Below are 15,779 nucleotides of genomic sequence, written 5' to 3' on the forward strand. Positions count from 1 at the left end.
AACTCCTTTACTGCTATAACCTATAATGGTCTAACAAGCCTGTAATTGTAGGCGTTTATCGCATAGAGGACATCGAGGTACTAAATCTGACACCAGACCCATATAACTGATTCCAATACAATTTAATCTGATATGAAACACATCAAACTAAAACACAAACAAGAAAACCTAGTCTAAACGACATTACATGGAGCTACACTATAACAATAATTATTACATAACAACACAAAGGTAGAGCGCATAAACCCTAACAATAATCGTTCAAATAAGAAACGAAAACAAGGTGAGAGAAAAATACACTTACCGATTGTCCTCTGTACGCCTCATTAACAAGAAGTCGCAAATGATTGCAGATAACTTTATCGGAGATAAGTCTATCGCACAAAACTCGCATCAACTCTCCTATTAGCGACAGCGCACGAGCCCACAATGCACGAGGTTGCAATAATGTCTCACTAAAACTTAAACGACAGTTACAGATCCTCCTTTGTTATTCTAATAGATTAACTTACAAATCATGATTATATGATTGTCTACTTTGCTATTGCTAACAAACTGCAAAATAGTCAAACCATGTAATAACTTTATTCAACTAAATTATTTATTTGTTTTCATGCATCCAAACCAAACCCTAAACATTTTCAATTGCCTCCTTACAGAGGGTATTCTTCACTAACATACAAAAATTAATCAATAACAAAACAAAGTAACTACCCCTGACAATTATTCTATCTGTAACAAGACAATAGTTATTCAAGAAAATCAAACCCATTAGTCCTGGGTTGATTGTTCCAAAACCAACAAGAATTAAAATTGCAACTGCAACAAGACAATGATTATAAAATTGTAACTGTAACTAGGAAATGGTCATGCATTTAAGTAAATCAACCCCATTAGTCGTGGGTTCGTTATTCCAAAAGTGATAAGGATTAACTTAAGTTTTCTCACGTCAATTTGAACATTTCAACCATATTGTTTGTGTCATAATATTTTTTATGCTACCTACTGACCACCTACTGAGGCTTAAATGAATGAGATTTTGTATCAATTGGATTTTCCATTCAGATGCGGAGCAACATTTATGTCACTGAGAATTGTCTTTTTTCTCTTGGTTTCTGTCTCCTATAGAGCAGTGGCTGTTGAATACATCAAATCCACTCTGGTAGGCAAACACCTTACAAAATAAGACAGAAGTTCCATTGACTGAAAAAAGCCTTGTGCCACCATATTTGTTTGGAATTTTTGTCTTTTAAATCTCGTGCTTCCTTTCTGTGTGGCCTGCTCCTCGTGCAAGGAAACTGGTACTTAAGCCACCATTTGCTCTTTTGTGAAATAATTTTTAACACTCATAGAAATGTAGCGTGTCAGTGTGGCCATATAAAATCATTTATATCAGTTCTAAATTCTCTATGTCTCTGTGCAAAAGGAAACCACCACATTCTTCCAAACACATTATCCAATTGTTGGACTTACCAGAAGAGACCACAACCTTAATTAACCCATGTCCCCCAAAATAATAGACTAAACATCAGTTTACCCTTTTTTCATACCGTGTTCATACATGTGGTGAAGTATGCCGCAACCATTGTGGCAAAATTCACCACACATCCAACAAGTGAATTTCTCTCTATCTAAAGACAATTGTCTACACTTGTGTTTCTTTAAGCTCCTCCGATCCTCAAACCCTTTGCTGCAATAGCTGCACTTGTGAGGCCAATTCCCATGGTATGATCTGTTATGCACTGTCAGGTTCCACTTTCTAGTGTACGATATATCACAATGAGTACACTTGTAAGGTTTCTCACCACTGTGAACTCTGAGGTGTCTTTGCAAATGTTCTGCCTTTTTAAATGTTTTGTCACAATGAGTACATTTGTAAGGTTTCTCACCCCTGTGAACTCTGAGGTGTGTTTTTAAATTTGTTGAATGATGAAATGTTTTGTCACAATGAGTACATTTGTAAGGTTTCTCACCACTGTGAACTCGGAGGTGTCTTCGCAAATTTGATGCGTGATTAAATGTTTTCTCACACTGCATACATTTGTAGGGTTTGTCAACACTATGAACCCTAGTGTGTTGATGTAACACACGTTGACGCTTGAAGCTCTTATCACAATGAGTACATTTGTAAGGTTTCTCACCACTGTGAACTCTGAGGTGTCTTTGCAAATGTCCTGCTTGATTAAAAGTTTTGTCACAATGAGTACATTTGTAAGGTTTCTCACCACTGTGAACTCTGAGGTGTCTTTTCAAATTTGTTGATTGATTAAATGTTTTGACACAATGAGTACATTTGTAAGGTTTCTCACCACTGTGAACTCTGAGGTGTCTTTGCAAATGTTCTGCCTTTTTAAATGTTTTGTCACAATGAGTACATTTGTAAGGTTTCTCACCACTGTGAACTCTGAGGTGTGTTTTTAAATTTGTTGAATGATGAAATGTTTTGTCACAATGAGTACATTTGTAAGGTTTCTCACCACTGTGAACTCGGAGGTGTCTTCGCAAATTTGATGCGTGATTAAATGTTTTCTCACACTGCATACATTTGTAGGGTTTGTCAACACTATGAACCCTAGTGTGTTGATGTAACACACGTTGACGCTTGAAGCTCTTATCACAATGAGTACATTTGTAAGGTTTCTCACCACTGTGAACTCTGAGGTGTCTTTGCAAATGTCCTGCTTGATTAAAAGTTTTGTCACAATGAGTACATTTGTAAGGTTTCTCACCACTGTGAACTCTGAGGTGTCTTTTCAAATTTGTTGATTGATTAAATGTTTTGACACAATGAGTACATTTGTAAGGTTTCTCACCACTGTGAACTCGGAGGTGTCTTTGCAAATTTGATGAATGATTAAATGTTTTCTTACACTGCATACATTTGTAGGGTTTGTCAACACTATGCACCTTTGCCATAATGGCGGCGGCCGAGTGAAAACTAAAACTAGTGCATGGGGACGAGGCCACCCGGGCATGGATCAGAGCACTTGTGAGCGCTTGTCAAAATGTTTCTGGCACAATTTATCAATCCAAAAAGCTTTATTTCTCAAAGAATCGTCTACTAATATAGCTAAGGCTCAAGTTATATACAATGCCATGCCACTGCTGTGTTCCTTTATGTACTACTAGGGGATATCGCGACCAAAACAGCTCAAAAATATCTTACTTCAAGTTTCCCAGAGAAAAACTCGCGAGAAAGCAATGGCTTCATGCAATCCGTCGAGAGGAAGGAAAAAACTTCAAAGTCTTGGACTCAACCATGGTCTGCTCGCACCATTTTAAAAAGGATGACGTGAAGAAAACTATTGCGGAAAAAATATGCCTTCAAACCAATGCTGTACCTTCGGTATTTCAGTGGCGGACTTCGCCGCGCAAAAGGAAGCCTCCACCTCAAAGATTCACTAGTCAAGCAACTACTCATAAATCATCCAGGGCTTTATTCATGGTGTGCACAGAAAGCAGCGTAAATGATAAATCGATTTAACAGCTAGACAGTCAGATTACAACTGTAGAATCTAATGAAAACAACGTCGAACATGAGGCAAAGAGAAAAGATGCCGAAACTCAGACTGATTTGGTCGAGTGGAAGGATGCATGCATTCAGACTGATCAGAGTGTTGTCGCGCTTGTGAAACAGTATGAAATGAGAATAGGAGAGCTCCAAAGAGAAATAGAAAGCATTTCAAAGAAGAATGAATGTTTAAAAAGCAGACTTTTTTCTATTGAAAGATTTCGCGCTGACAACTCTGCTGTGTCCTTCTACACTTCGTTTCCTAACAACGCTGTTTTAATGGAAATCTACAATTATCTAGACCCCGGCGAGAAAGGAGAAAATATCCGATATTATGTTTACTCCAAGTCTGAAGTCCAACCAGAGATCTACAATCAAGAGACTGAGATAAAGGAGACCAAAAAAGGAAGGCCAAGACATCTAAGGCCAAATGATGAATACTTCCTTGTACTGTGCAGGCTGAGGCAAGGTTTGGCTGAGGAGCATCTGGGTCATTTGTTTCACGTATCAACATCAACAGTTAGTCGTATAATAATAACCTGGATAAATTTTATGTACTTGAGACTTAGTGTAATCAACATTTGGCCATCAAGAGAAGTAATTGATAAATCTATGCCTGAAGATTTTAAGGCCAAGTATAAATCAACTAGAGTTATAACTGATTGTACTGAGGTCAGGTGTCAATTGCCCAGTAGCCTACAACTGAATGGGGAACTCTTCAGCAGTTACAAGAATCACACCACACTCAAAGGACTGGTGGGGATTTCTCCAAGTGGTGCTGTAACTTTTGTTAGTCAACTTTACACCGGGTCAATCTCTGACAGAGAAATTGTCTATCGCAGTGGATTTCTTTACTTACCCTTTGATGAAGGTGACTCGGTAATGGCCGATAAAGGTTTTACAGTCGAGGATTTGCTACCCTTGGGAGTGAAGCTCAACATCCCTCCATTCCTTGGAAGTTCTAAACAAATGCCTGCAGAAGAAGTTATTCAGACCCAGGAAATAGCCAGCCTCAGAATTCATGTTGAAAGGGTCATAAATAAGATTAAAAACTTCCACATTTGGGATGGGGTAGTACCTTTAAATCAGCTGGGCCTAGTGAATCAGATGTGGACAGTATGTGCCTTGCTATGTAATGCTAATCCCAGTGTTATCTCTGTAGTGACACTATGAGGCTACAGTAAGATAGTTTGATACCAAGGCAACAACAAATGAAACGTCTTTGTAAATACTATTATGTGTACAATTCCAATGACATTTATTTGTTTCACTTCTCTGCTTTCATTGTAAAAAAAGCTAAAAGGTTTGGGCCATTAATCATTCTTTCAATTAACAAGATTTGATATTTAATTAAAACAAAACGTTTTGAAAGCTTTTCACATTCCAATAAAATAGGCACTACAATCTGTGAAAGAAAAATACTAGAATACTACTAAACCATATTTCCTGTGTATGAAAATTATTAGTTATAAGGTGTAATATTAATGCTAGAGTATTTGTTTCAAAGATTGAATTTGCTTCTCTGCTCACAGCAAGGCCCAAGAATAAAAACTTACAGCATTACTAAAATTGGAAAAGTTTCAAGGAAAGCATCTACAATATATTATAATCATACTACCAAGGGCTGGTTCTCCAAAGCTCCTGATTAGTTGAATCCTGGTTTCACTCTCACAGTTTTTAAGTGTTAACTAAGGAATATTTGATAATCAGGCTGTGAATCATGTTTGACACTCAAATATAGTAAATTTGCAAAGTTTTAGCAATAATGCAAGAATATGGTTGCAATATCCTACACCTCCAGCAACACAGGAACACGTTGCCTTCATTACATCTGCAGTGATAATGCATAAAGCTACTTTTAGCTCGTGGGGAGTATCATTTTTACGATAGCTGTGGCAACATGTCGCTCTTACATAAAAGAAGCGTTGATCATCATTTGTTTCTATGCAATGTAGATATTCATCCTCCAGGTAAGTCTTTGCTTTTCGTAGACTTGTGGGCACGCTAGTTGTACTTTTGTTTGCAATTTTTTTAAGCAGAACGTGTTATATGATTGTTTAATTCCGCTCTGGTAAACAGTGGCATCTTCTGAAGTGAGTAGCCCCACATAGATTCAGGGAACTTGACGGGAACATGTCGTTTAGCGGTGGAGAGTGAACTTGTGTTGTTTGCCGAGCGAAGTTGTTTTCGTTTAGAATAAAGATTGTTGGGATCAGGATCAATGATGTTTTTACCCTTTCCGCTCTTGATGTATTCAAGGACCCTAAAGTATAAGAAATTAGGTCAATTTAAGTGTAAGGAATCACAATTGACAATTTTCTCAAGCAATCAAAACATCTCGAAGTTCGCATCTTGTGCTCGAAACTAACCTTTTTACAAGCTCTGCTTTTGTCTTTAAACCTTTTGCTGTGTCACCTCTGCACTTCAACCAGAATCTCAAGTCCTCAGTCTTCAATTGTGAGAGATTCCTATCTCCTAAAGAAGCTCCAGGGATGTCATTTTCGGTTAGAAAGCTCGAGGAATTATAAGAGTTTGTATTCGCGTTAGACGCCATAGGTGTTGCCCCGGTGGCCTCGCTTTGGTGAAATTATTCATAACCAGTCTCAGACCTCCACCCGATTTTCCGCCATTATGGCAAAGGTGTATGAACCCTAGTGTGTTGATGTAACATACGTTGACGCTTGAAGCTCTTATCACAATGAGTACATTTGTAAGGTTTCTCACCACTGTGAACTCTGAGGTGTCTTTGCAAATGTACTGCTTGATTAAATGTTTTGTCACAATGACTACATTTGTAAGGTTTCTCACCACTGTGAACTCTGAGGTGTCTTTGCAAATTTGCTGCTTGTTGAAATGTTTTGTCACAATGAGTACATTTGTAAGGCTTCTCACCACTGTGAACTCTGAGGTGTCTTTGCAAATTTGATGGATGATTAAATGTTTTGTCACAATGAGTACATTTGTAAGGTTTCTCACCACTGTGAACTAGGAGATGTTTTTGCAAATGTCCTGCTCGATTAAATGTGTTGCCACAACGAGTACATTCATATTGTTTCCCACCACTATGAACCCTGACATGTTGATTTAACCAGTGTTTATGTTTGAAACTCTTCTCACATGGTGTACATGGATGAGGTTTCTTGTCAATATGAACCCTGCCGTGTTGATTTAACCCACATTGATGCTTGAAGCTCTTTTTACACTGTGTGCAGTGATAAGGTTTCTCATTGTCAGTATTGGCACATCTGAGTCCATTCCTTCTTTTGCTCTGCCTCATTTTCACTCTACTTGCCTTTTCTCACAAACTTCAAGACAAGAAATTGAACATAGTCAGGTAACATAGATAAAGACATTTCAATTGCTACTAGTTGACATCAATTTTTTATCAAACCTTGGACTGTATTAAGTTTTGGGGATGAAAATATATTTCTTTTATTCCCCTTATTTTCTCCCGTTGAACTCTCTTTTCAAAATTGGCATGTTATTTTGACAAAAGATAGAAATGTGTTTGCGCAATATTTTCCACTCATTCACGGAAAGTATAGGGAACAAAACCAGAGATAAAAGTTCCAATTTGGCTTAAAATAGTTTATTCCGGTTTTTAAACATCCAAAACTTGCAATTTCAACCTTTGATCCACTTATGTAACAAACTCTTATGTTCAAAAACAAGTTGCAGCTTTTAATTTAATCAAACCATGATTTAGCGAAATAAAGTGAATTGAGTGCAATTGTGTTCGATTAATTAATTATCCTTTCAATTTGGTTCAATTGCCTATGCCAGGACAACTAGTACGGAGCTACAGTAGGGTGAATAAGATTACTTACCTTATAGTTCCACAAGAATCAAATAAACCACAAGTCAATAGATAACAAAATTTTAATAGCTGATTTAATCAAGCTTGACATCATTGTCAATTACACCTTGGACTGTATTATTAAGTATTGCACATTTTGTCACAATTTTAAAAATTAAAATTGGATTTGGATATTCTCAGAATGAAACCATAACAAGATCTTGTTATACAAAGAAAATAAAGAGGCTTTCGTATCTTCGTTTTTGCTACAATAGAGAGGGTCTCCTATACTCGTTTTTAAAACTCAGTAGTGTAAAAATATTTAGCTTTCTCATGCACCACGAATACTATTCAAAAGTCTTTCATATTTGTGCAAAATTCAAGACAATCGCATTGATTAAATACTTTACTTTTATTAGTGAGTAGTCTTGACCAGAGGGGAGATCATGTCTTATTTGTTCAAGAACCACTTGTGGTCTGTTTTATAACTTTTATCAATCCACATGAAGTCTATGTACAGTCAAAATGCTGATCAAAACCTACCAGAGTCATTTGAGAACAATGCATACATTTTCAAAACAATAAAATAGTTGGAAATTCATTGCACAAAACAAAATGATTGATGAATCACATTAAACTCAGCTCTTTATTGATGGGTCATGTTTAAACAAAAAAATTGTTCATGTGAACATGAAAAGATATTATCATCTTTAATCACAATTCATGAATAAAAGGAATCAAATCACGATTCACAAGAAAAAATAATTTCTCAGTCATCCTCCACGTAAAAAGTATAAGGGACCCACTATAAATTTTAGCCTCAAGATGAGAGTGGTCATCACTTATTCAATCAAGACCCAAAAGAGGCTAAGTGGCAAACATGTGAGATATTTTTCCAAGAACTACAACATCAACACAGATTAATAGTGCTTTTTACAGTTCTGGGCTTGGTGGCCAAGCCTTTGAACAGGAGTGAGGCTGAGGGTGACCCTGTTGTGATAGAGACCTGTATCTAGTTAGCAAGATAACAAAGAAATTTGCATTTGAAAAGCAGCAACATCACTATCATAACAAGGTCACCCTTAGCCTCACTCCTGTTCAAAGGCTTGGCCACCAAGACCACAACTGTAAAAAGGATTACTATATACTAAAACAGTGGATAGCGTTGAAGGCGTGCTCAGATTGGCTAATCAAACTCCAAATATCCTTTGCTATTTACCTCCGAGGAACTCGGGAAAAAATGGCGTCCCGGTTTGCATCCGTGACAAACGAAGAAATCACTCAAATTAACGACGTTGGTGTATATTATCTCACTGTTTTAGTATATACTAAAACAACTATTCACCTCAGCGTCGGTGGTTAGCAGTGGATATTTACCTCGCCGCTTCGCGGCTCGGTAAATATCCACCACTAACCACCTCCACTTTGGTGAATAGTTGTTAACTATTCATCAATAACCTAAACACTAAAAGAATATATTAGATAGAAATGATTCTTATCGAAGATATTCCATCCAGTTACTCTTTGAAGATGAACACATTTGTTTAAGCGACATTCATGTAGAGCCAACGTTTGTGAATATATGAAAGTCGTATATTCGAACTTACTGCGAAGATCGCTCTTAGTTATACCCATTCAGGTAGAGTGTTAGTCTTACCAAGCTTTGATCTACTATGCGACAAACTCTCATGCACGAAAACAGTTTGCAGCTTTTAATTAATCGAACTGTGAGCGAACGAAATCCAACTCAGTCAATGAATTGAGTCCAACTGTGCTTGATTGATTATCCGCTCCATTTGATTCGACTACCCACGCCAGGACTACTAGCATGACGCTTAGGTAGAGTGAATTAGAGTACGTACCTTATAGTTCCACAAGAATTAAAGAAAAGACAAGGTACAGCGAAAATACACCCTTGGCCCTGACCGGCGGTTACCGCGGGAACAGAGCGAATTACGTCTTGTATGGTAGCAGAAAGCGTCCGCACCTTTGCAACAAAAAACTGGGGGAATAAAACATGCTTTGTTTTTCTTTAATGTTACCTCATTTTTTCAGTAATGATTCAGTAATAATTATAACTGTTGGGAAAGGACAGGAGTTTGCAATCCTTTGTACTTGCTAACAATGAACAAAGAATTGTGGGAATAGGACAAGATTTCCAATTGATAAGTTTTATATAAGAAGTACTCCAAGCGACTCGGAAAGATCCAAGTAACAATAAAACTCACGAACCCAATCGACCAAGACACTACGGACTCACCAGACCTGGGACTTGGCTCGGCTAACAACTAATGAGAACATTTATAGAAACTACTTTTAACAACATTTTTTCCAAAAACAAACCAATCATCACCAACTTCTCGCAGTTACATGAACCAGACTTAATACACTCCCCTTGCAACAACTCTTCTCTTGACTCTGATGATGACTTCTCAGGGGTACTTTCACCTGTCCAACCCTCCAGTCAAGTACATCCATAGCCAGAAATTCCGAACCAAAGTGGGTGGTGCTTATTTCTGTTACGCGCCAACACACATGTTAGCCTGTCAATAAAGCTAGCATGTGATTGGCCCATCTCTTAAAGGGGAAAGCCGTTGTGAAACCAAAATGGCGTCGTGCTATAGACCGTTGAAAGGCTACTTCTCGGTGTTACATTCGATTTCATCCGCGGATGCCGACTTCGGCCAGCCAAAAAATATTGTGAGCAGAAGATCATCTTATTGGATGGTTGGAAGGCTCGTTGAAAGACGGGAAAGAAAAGGAACGGTAAGTGTTTGGTTGTAGTGCCTGTTTTCGAACGTGCTCGCTTGGTTGATATATTTTTTTACTAAACTCAGTGTTTACCTGAAATCAGCACGGGCTTTTTTACCTTTCATTTAATTAGGTAGAATATTTGGTGCAATGGAAGGACTACTCGCCCTACGAAGCCTCCTGGCAGCCAGAGGAGGGTATCTTACCTCGATGTGTGGAGTTATTTAACAGGCCAACCCCGGACGTGGCAATTGTTCAAGAAAATGTTCTTTAAGGGTGGCCGTCGAACGGCACTTGAAGTCGCGGTCACGTTTGCCTGTAAGGTTGTTTTTTCGGGGGGATGTTTATCGTTTCTTGTTTCCTGGTAAGGGAGTGACGAGGGAGGGATGGACGTTTTTTGAGAAAGATGATTTTAATCCTGTTTATTTTCCTCTTGGGTGGGATTCCTGGGTGGACTCTCATGGCCAAGGAATGAAGGTTTTTTACCCTTTGAGGGTTAAAACGTTCATTTCTTGGTCTCCAAAGAAGTATGAAATGGGTACAGGTGGGATTCCTGCTTTGTTACCAAGAGCATATCAGGAGAATATTTCTTTTAATTTTACCAAAGTAGCTCTAAATGATTGAATCATGAAGGGCTACCTTAGCAAAATTGTTAATGGTAATAAAATTAACAATAAGCGGAGTGCAATTTGGTCTGTAATCATACACACGATTTCAAATTAATAAAAATATTCTCCTGATATGCTCCTTTCATATCAAATAAAAAAATTATAAGACTTTTGCATGCAGGGCTATTTAAGTCTGAGTCAGTGGAAAATGTGTTATACAAGGTTTGAGATGTATATGCCAAGTTTAAATGGTAGGTACATTCAACTGCAAATGTGCATTCATCTTTATAAGTGTGTACAACTTTGTGACAAGTGTTCATTCATTCATTCAGTGTGCATACATCTCTGTAAGTGAACATTCAACTCTGTAAATTGTAACATAGTCATTGTAATTAAATACATACCTGTAAACTTTGTAAGTGTGCATACATCTTTATAAGTGTACCTACATCTTTTTAAGTGTACATTCAACTCTGTAAATTTTAACTTTGTTGGCTTTGTACATCAATCTGTGTAAGTCCACAGTCAAATCTGTTTAAGACACATTGCTTTGTACATAAACATTTATCTTTGTATACATACCTTTCACCTACCACAGTATGTGTACTTTGAACATTGAATGCAAATGTAAAAATTGTATGTGCAAAATTAAAGTATTTTATTTCTTTCCCTTTTGTTTGGGTTTTTGTTGCTTTTCTTTAGATATTTTAGCTCTTTTAGATACTTCTTTAGTAGGGGAGACTGCTGATTGAGTTATATTCTTTAAGTAGCTGATTCCGCATTTTGTTTTTATAAGTTCATCCCAGTATTCCTTGGCCCTTTTTGTGTATTTACAGTGCTGTCGCTCTCTGTGCTTCAGAGCTTCCAATCTGTATTCAGTGCATATCACCTCAGCTAGATCATCATTGTGATTGCTCTTCCTTTGTATGATGCATCGTGCATGGTCAATGTTTTTTTCAACCCCTGAAACAGTAAGTTGCAACAAAGAGTAACATGATGTCACACAAATATGTAATCACACCTTAATTTCAAGGCTAGTTAAACAACTGCCTGGTGTAGTAAAAAGTTTTTCAAGAATTTTTACCTTGACCACGGAACTGTTTTATATTGTTATTTTTTTGTACCATTTGGGTAACATGATATGCTCCTGCATGCATGTAACGGGTGACTTGCTCTTTTCTGTAGCGTATTCCTTTCTCCCCAAGGTCAGTAAAACTAATGATCCACTTTTTTGTCTTTGGATTTTAAAACACATGTACACATCATCAATTAGAAATACATAAAGTTTCAAGTCGTAATGGGATTGTTTTGTACCTTTGCTTAAATAGTACTGTAGAGAGTGGCTCCCATAATGAAATGTAGTTGAAGTACACATCTTCAAAAGCCCTAAAGACAGAACATCAAGACTAGAAATATTCAAAAAAGTGTAAATAGCAAATTGCCTAACTTTTCATTAAATTAGGAGGTAATAATTGATAAGGATGAATTGATTACTTGGACTGTGATGTTATCTTAATTGAATACTTTATGAATAGAGAAATTGCATAGACTTTTAAACTGTACCTACCTTCCATAATTGAACAACCATGTGGCATGTGTTTTTTGCAAACAGTTGTAACTGGCTAGCCTCTTGGAAAGCTCTGTTAAGAGCTTCTTCCTATCATCTCCCATGAGGCTTGTCCAATCCAAGGTTCCACTACCCTTGCTGTCAGCATTTCTCTTCTCCCAAATTAAAAATTGACACCACAGTTGTTTATTGCTGCTGTTAGGTTTTGGATAACTCCTGATTTTTCTAAAGATCTTTTAGTGGTAAAGAGCACTCCTTGTCATCTCACTGCATTACATCTTCGATTAAGTTTTCTATCAGAATATCTGTGATTCTCAACATCTCCAACACCAAATTTATCCATTAAAAAGAGTATGCTCTCCACTGTGTTTTTGTCATCAGAGTGAAGTTTTACATACCTTGATTTTGGGGATGCCACACTACCATGTTTTTGCTGTGGATTGGGATGGCCCAGATTGTAGCTGAGAAGTCATAGAAAAGCTATCAGTGCTGTTAGGATCTTTAGATTTTAAAAGCTGCAAATCCAGGCCAAATGTTTCAACAAAATTAAGTGTCTTATGGGCTCAATTCTAGTTGTGAAGTTTTGAGTGTGTTGAAAGTAGAAGTTGGAGTTTTTTCACTTACATGGTTAATATGGAGCTTGATTCTTTAGTTCTTTTAATTTTCTGTTCAGTTTTTTGCTTGTTTGGTTTTGAGGTCTGGAGTTTCAGCTCCTCTCTTAATCCCCAAGCTTTCATTCTGTAATAATTTGGATATATCAACAAAGTTGAAATGGTAAATTGGCCACTGCAATGGTTACAAAAGCTGACATTTCATTCTGTAACCTGTCAATGTACTTAGCCAGTTGTTGATTCTCATTATTTAGTTCTCTTGTCCTTTTATTTTCTCTAGCATAATCTTTTTCAATCTCTGAAAGCTTTTCTTCGACTAGTTTCTCCTTTTCTTCCTCAAGATTTTCATATTTTGCTCTCCAGTTACAGATTTCTTATGCTTTTTCAAGTTTTAACTGAGTGGAATGCAGACCTGCTTCCCACTTCTCTACCGAGATTGCTTCACTTCTCAAAATAGCCAGCCTACACAATTTCTCCTCGTGTTCTTTTCTGTTTTTACAATTTCCTTTTGTGTTAAGGGTCTGATATGTGATGGAAGTGGCCGGACAGCGATTTGAAAGTCGGCGCTCAATTTGATCACTCTCACGACTGATCTTAAACGCGTGTCCAGGAATTATTTCATTAATTATGTCAATGTATGCAATGCCTGCCGTTTCTTTTTTCAATTTGTTCCACTGTATTAGTGCAGCTTTCTAAATTGCCAGCCAGAACACAACTTTATTACCACCTACACATTGTTTTGTGACATATTTTAAAAGTGCTTCTGGTTGATTGCGAATAGATACGAGGGGATCACGGACGAGGTAGCGATCAGACATTTTTTCCTTATTGTTTTGATTTTTGATTTTTTTTTTCACGCGAAAACGAAAAAAAAATTTGTGAAATTCCCTCCTGAAAAAAGCTTGTGTACCGAGCCTCTAGCCTCGTAATCACCCCCTGTAGTTACCAGCCTTTTATCTGTCATCTAGCTGTAAGTATCAAAATGGCGATCGTTCTTGCACAGCATTTAATGGCAAGAAGAGAGGCAATCAAGACTTCTTTTTTCACGCGATCGTGGTAAGATTACGGTTCGTGGATGCGTTCATATTTGGTGAAAGAGGACGAAAAAAGCCGCAATATTTTCAGGGCATTCACAGTCTTAATTGCTATAAATGTTGAGTGACATCTTTGAACTTAAACAATTTGATTGGGATGGATCGATACCAGGAGAGGATTTCGGCTAAGTCAAACTGTAGAAAGTGGCATTTATGAAGATAGGCGCCATTTTGTATGTTGTCAAGGGCATTTCTTTGGAATGAAACGCTGCAAGTAATAACCGAGAAAACCGCAACGGGTGTTTGAGTTACGAAAACAAAGTAATTCTGCAATGAAAGTACTGATGAGTGTCATTGAAACTGGCGTTGGGATGGTGGGGTTATGTCCGTAATACGAATTTTAGAAACTGTTTTTATATGAATCTCCATACTGAACCTTCTATTCTTCGGCACGTTTAAAATACCGTTAAAATTCTAAGTCTTACGGTGTATTGCGCACGCGCGGTTCGGAATTTCTGGCTATGTCATCTTTTAGCAATACCTGAAGTATCTGTAATTTCCCCTTCCTTATTTCCCATCCCTTGATTTTTTTTCAAGTGAAACTCCTTTATTCCTATAACCCATAACAGTCGTAATGAGCCTCCTTTGTTGTTCTAATAAGTTAACTTACAAGTCATTGTTACATTAGATAAGCTTACCAAGTGGTCTAGCGCATGCGCAGTGAAGAGACTAAGCACATGTTCGGGACACAGTTTATATTCCTTGATCTGAGATAACTAAATAAAATTACCGAAAAGCTGCATATCCTTTTACATGGTGTCAGGAGCGGGATCGGAAAAGAAAAGATTTTCACTGGTAAAAGGTGGCGGGTAACGGGTGGCGGGTGGCGGGCGGCGGGTGGCGGGTAACGGGTGGCGGGTGGCGGGCGGCGGGTAACGGGTGGCGGGTGGCGGGCGGCGGGCGGCGGGTAACGGGCGGCGGGTGGCGGGTGGCGGGCGGCGGGCGGCGGGTAACGGGCGGCGGGTGGCGGGCGGCGGGCGGCGGGCGGCGGGCGGCGGGTAACGTAAGTAACCTCTAGAGCTTTAAAGGTGTCCTTTAAAGAAGGTGATTTTCAAAAGCAAACTACAACTTTAAAGAAGGTGATTTTCAAGAGCTTACAATTGCGACCACGAAATACAATATAATTTTAATTTCTTTACAGTTGACTCTAAATAGACTTACCTCGTAGTTTGAAGTCATCAAGATGTCTCGGTTTATTCCGTTTAATGACAGTGGAATCTCTCAAATGGACCTAAATATTCTTCTTGAAATCCGCGCGAGTGTCGAAAGTATTTCTACCTGGCCGTGACCTTTGAACTGTTTTCACAGCGGGGAGTTCCCTGAACACATTACGTAACACCACGCGTTTCTTACTTCAATCACCCTAACCCTAACCACCCGCTACCCGTTACCCGCCACCCGCTACCCGTTACCCGTCACCCGGTACCCGTTACCCGCCACCCGCTACCCGTCATTCGCCGCCCGTTACCCGTTACCCGTCACCCGCTACCCGTTACCCGTTACCCGCTACTCGTTACCCATCACCCGTGGAGAAGACCTGGCGACAAAGGCCCGTCAATTGACTGGAGTACAGACGAAAACCTATACAACCGGTTCAAAATGTGGAAACAAAGATGCGATGGGCCGATGACTAAAATTGACGAGGAAATCAAGTGTAAACATCTGTTGTACTGGTCGGGAGAGCAAGGTATCGAATTGTTCAACAGCTGGGATCTGTCTGCAGACGAGCAGAAAAAGCTGGACAACTACTGGGAAAGATTTGAAACCAAACTAAAATGAGTTAATACCAGCGTGGGAGCTTTATAACCTTCTACAAGGTACTCTCTCTCTTGAGGAATTTA

General features: G+C 38.4%; 3 protein-coding genes across 3 annotated transcripts; 2 read left to right on the forward strand and 1 right to left on the reverse strand.

Annotated features, from left to right (window-relative positions):
- Window positions 1-566: 566 nt before the first annotated feature.
- On the reverse strand, window positions 567-2,918 carry LOC148727974 (uncharacterized). Its single transcript, XM_088725208.1, has 2 exons — window positions 1,538-2,918; window positions 567-1,002 (listed from the first exon to the last, which is right to left on the reverse strand). Exons 1-2 carry the CDS (start codon window positions 2,914-2,916, stop codon window positions 999-1,001), a joined length of 1,383 nt encoding a protein of 460 aa, XP_088581334.1. The 5' UTR covers window positions 2,917-2,918; the 3' UTR covers window positions 567-998.
- Window positions 2,919-3,643: 725 nt separating this feature from the next.
- On the forward strand, window positions 3,644-5,305 carry LOC148727975 (uncharacterized). The gene has a single exon (XM_088724899.1). It carries the CDS (start codon window positions 3,644-3,646, stop codon window positions 4,682-4,684), a length of 1,041 nt encoding a protein of 346 aa, XP_088581025.1. The 3' UTR covers window positions 4,685-5,305.
- A 4,609-nt stretch (window positions 5,306-9,914) lies between these two features.
- On the forward strand, window positions 9,915-10,470 carry LOC148727976 (chromobox protein homolog 3-like). The gene is made up of 2 exons (XM_088762383.1): window positions 9,915-10,073; window positions 10,192-10,470. The coding sequence occupies exons 1-2, from the start codon at window positions 9,915-9,917 to the stop codon at window positions 10,330-10,332; spliced, it is 300 nt and encodes a 99-aa protein (XP_088618509.1). The 3' UTR covers window positions 10,333-10,470.
- Window positions 10,471-15,779: the final 5,309 nt, after the last annotated feature.

The sequence above is a fragment of the Stylophora pistillata genome, chromosome 6, assembly GCF_964205215.1.
Source record: "Stylophora pistillata chromosome 6, jaStyPist1.2, whole genome shotgun sequence".
Taxonomy (NCBI): Eukaryota; Metazoa; Cnidaria; class Anthozoa; order Scleractinia; family Pocilloporidae; genus Stylophora; species Stylophora pistillata.

What these genes read in the sequence shown, in the direction of transcription:
- LOC148727974 (XM_088725208.1), bottom strand. Translation starts at nt 2,916, where the DNA reads ATGGCAAAGGTGCATAGTGTTGACAAACCCTACAAATGTATGCAGTGT.
- LOC148727975 (XM_088724899.1), top strand. Translation starts at nt 3,644, where the DNA reads ATGAGAATAGGAGAGCTCCAAAGAGAAATAGAAAGCATTTCAAAGAAG.
- LOC148727976 (XM_088762383.1), top strand. Translation starts at nt 9,915, where the DNA reads ATGGCGTCGTGCTATAGACCGTTGAAAGGCTACTTCTCGGTGTTACAT. An exon ending in GACGGGAAAGAAAAGGAACG is followed by an intron (nt 10,074 to 10,191) that starts GTAAGTGTTTGG and finishes TCATTTAATTAG; the next exon opens with GTAGAATATTTGGTGCAATG.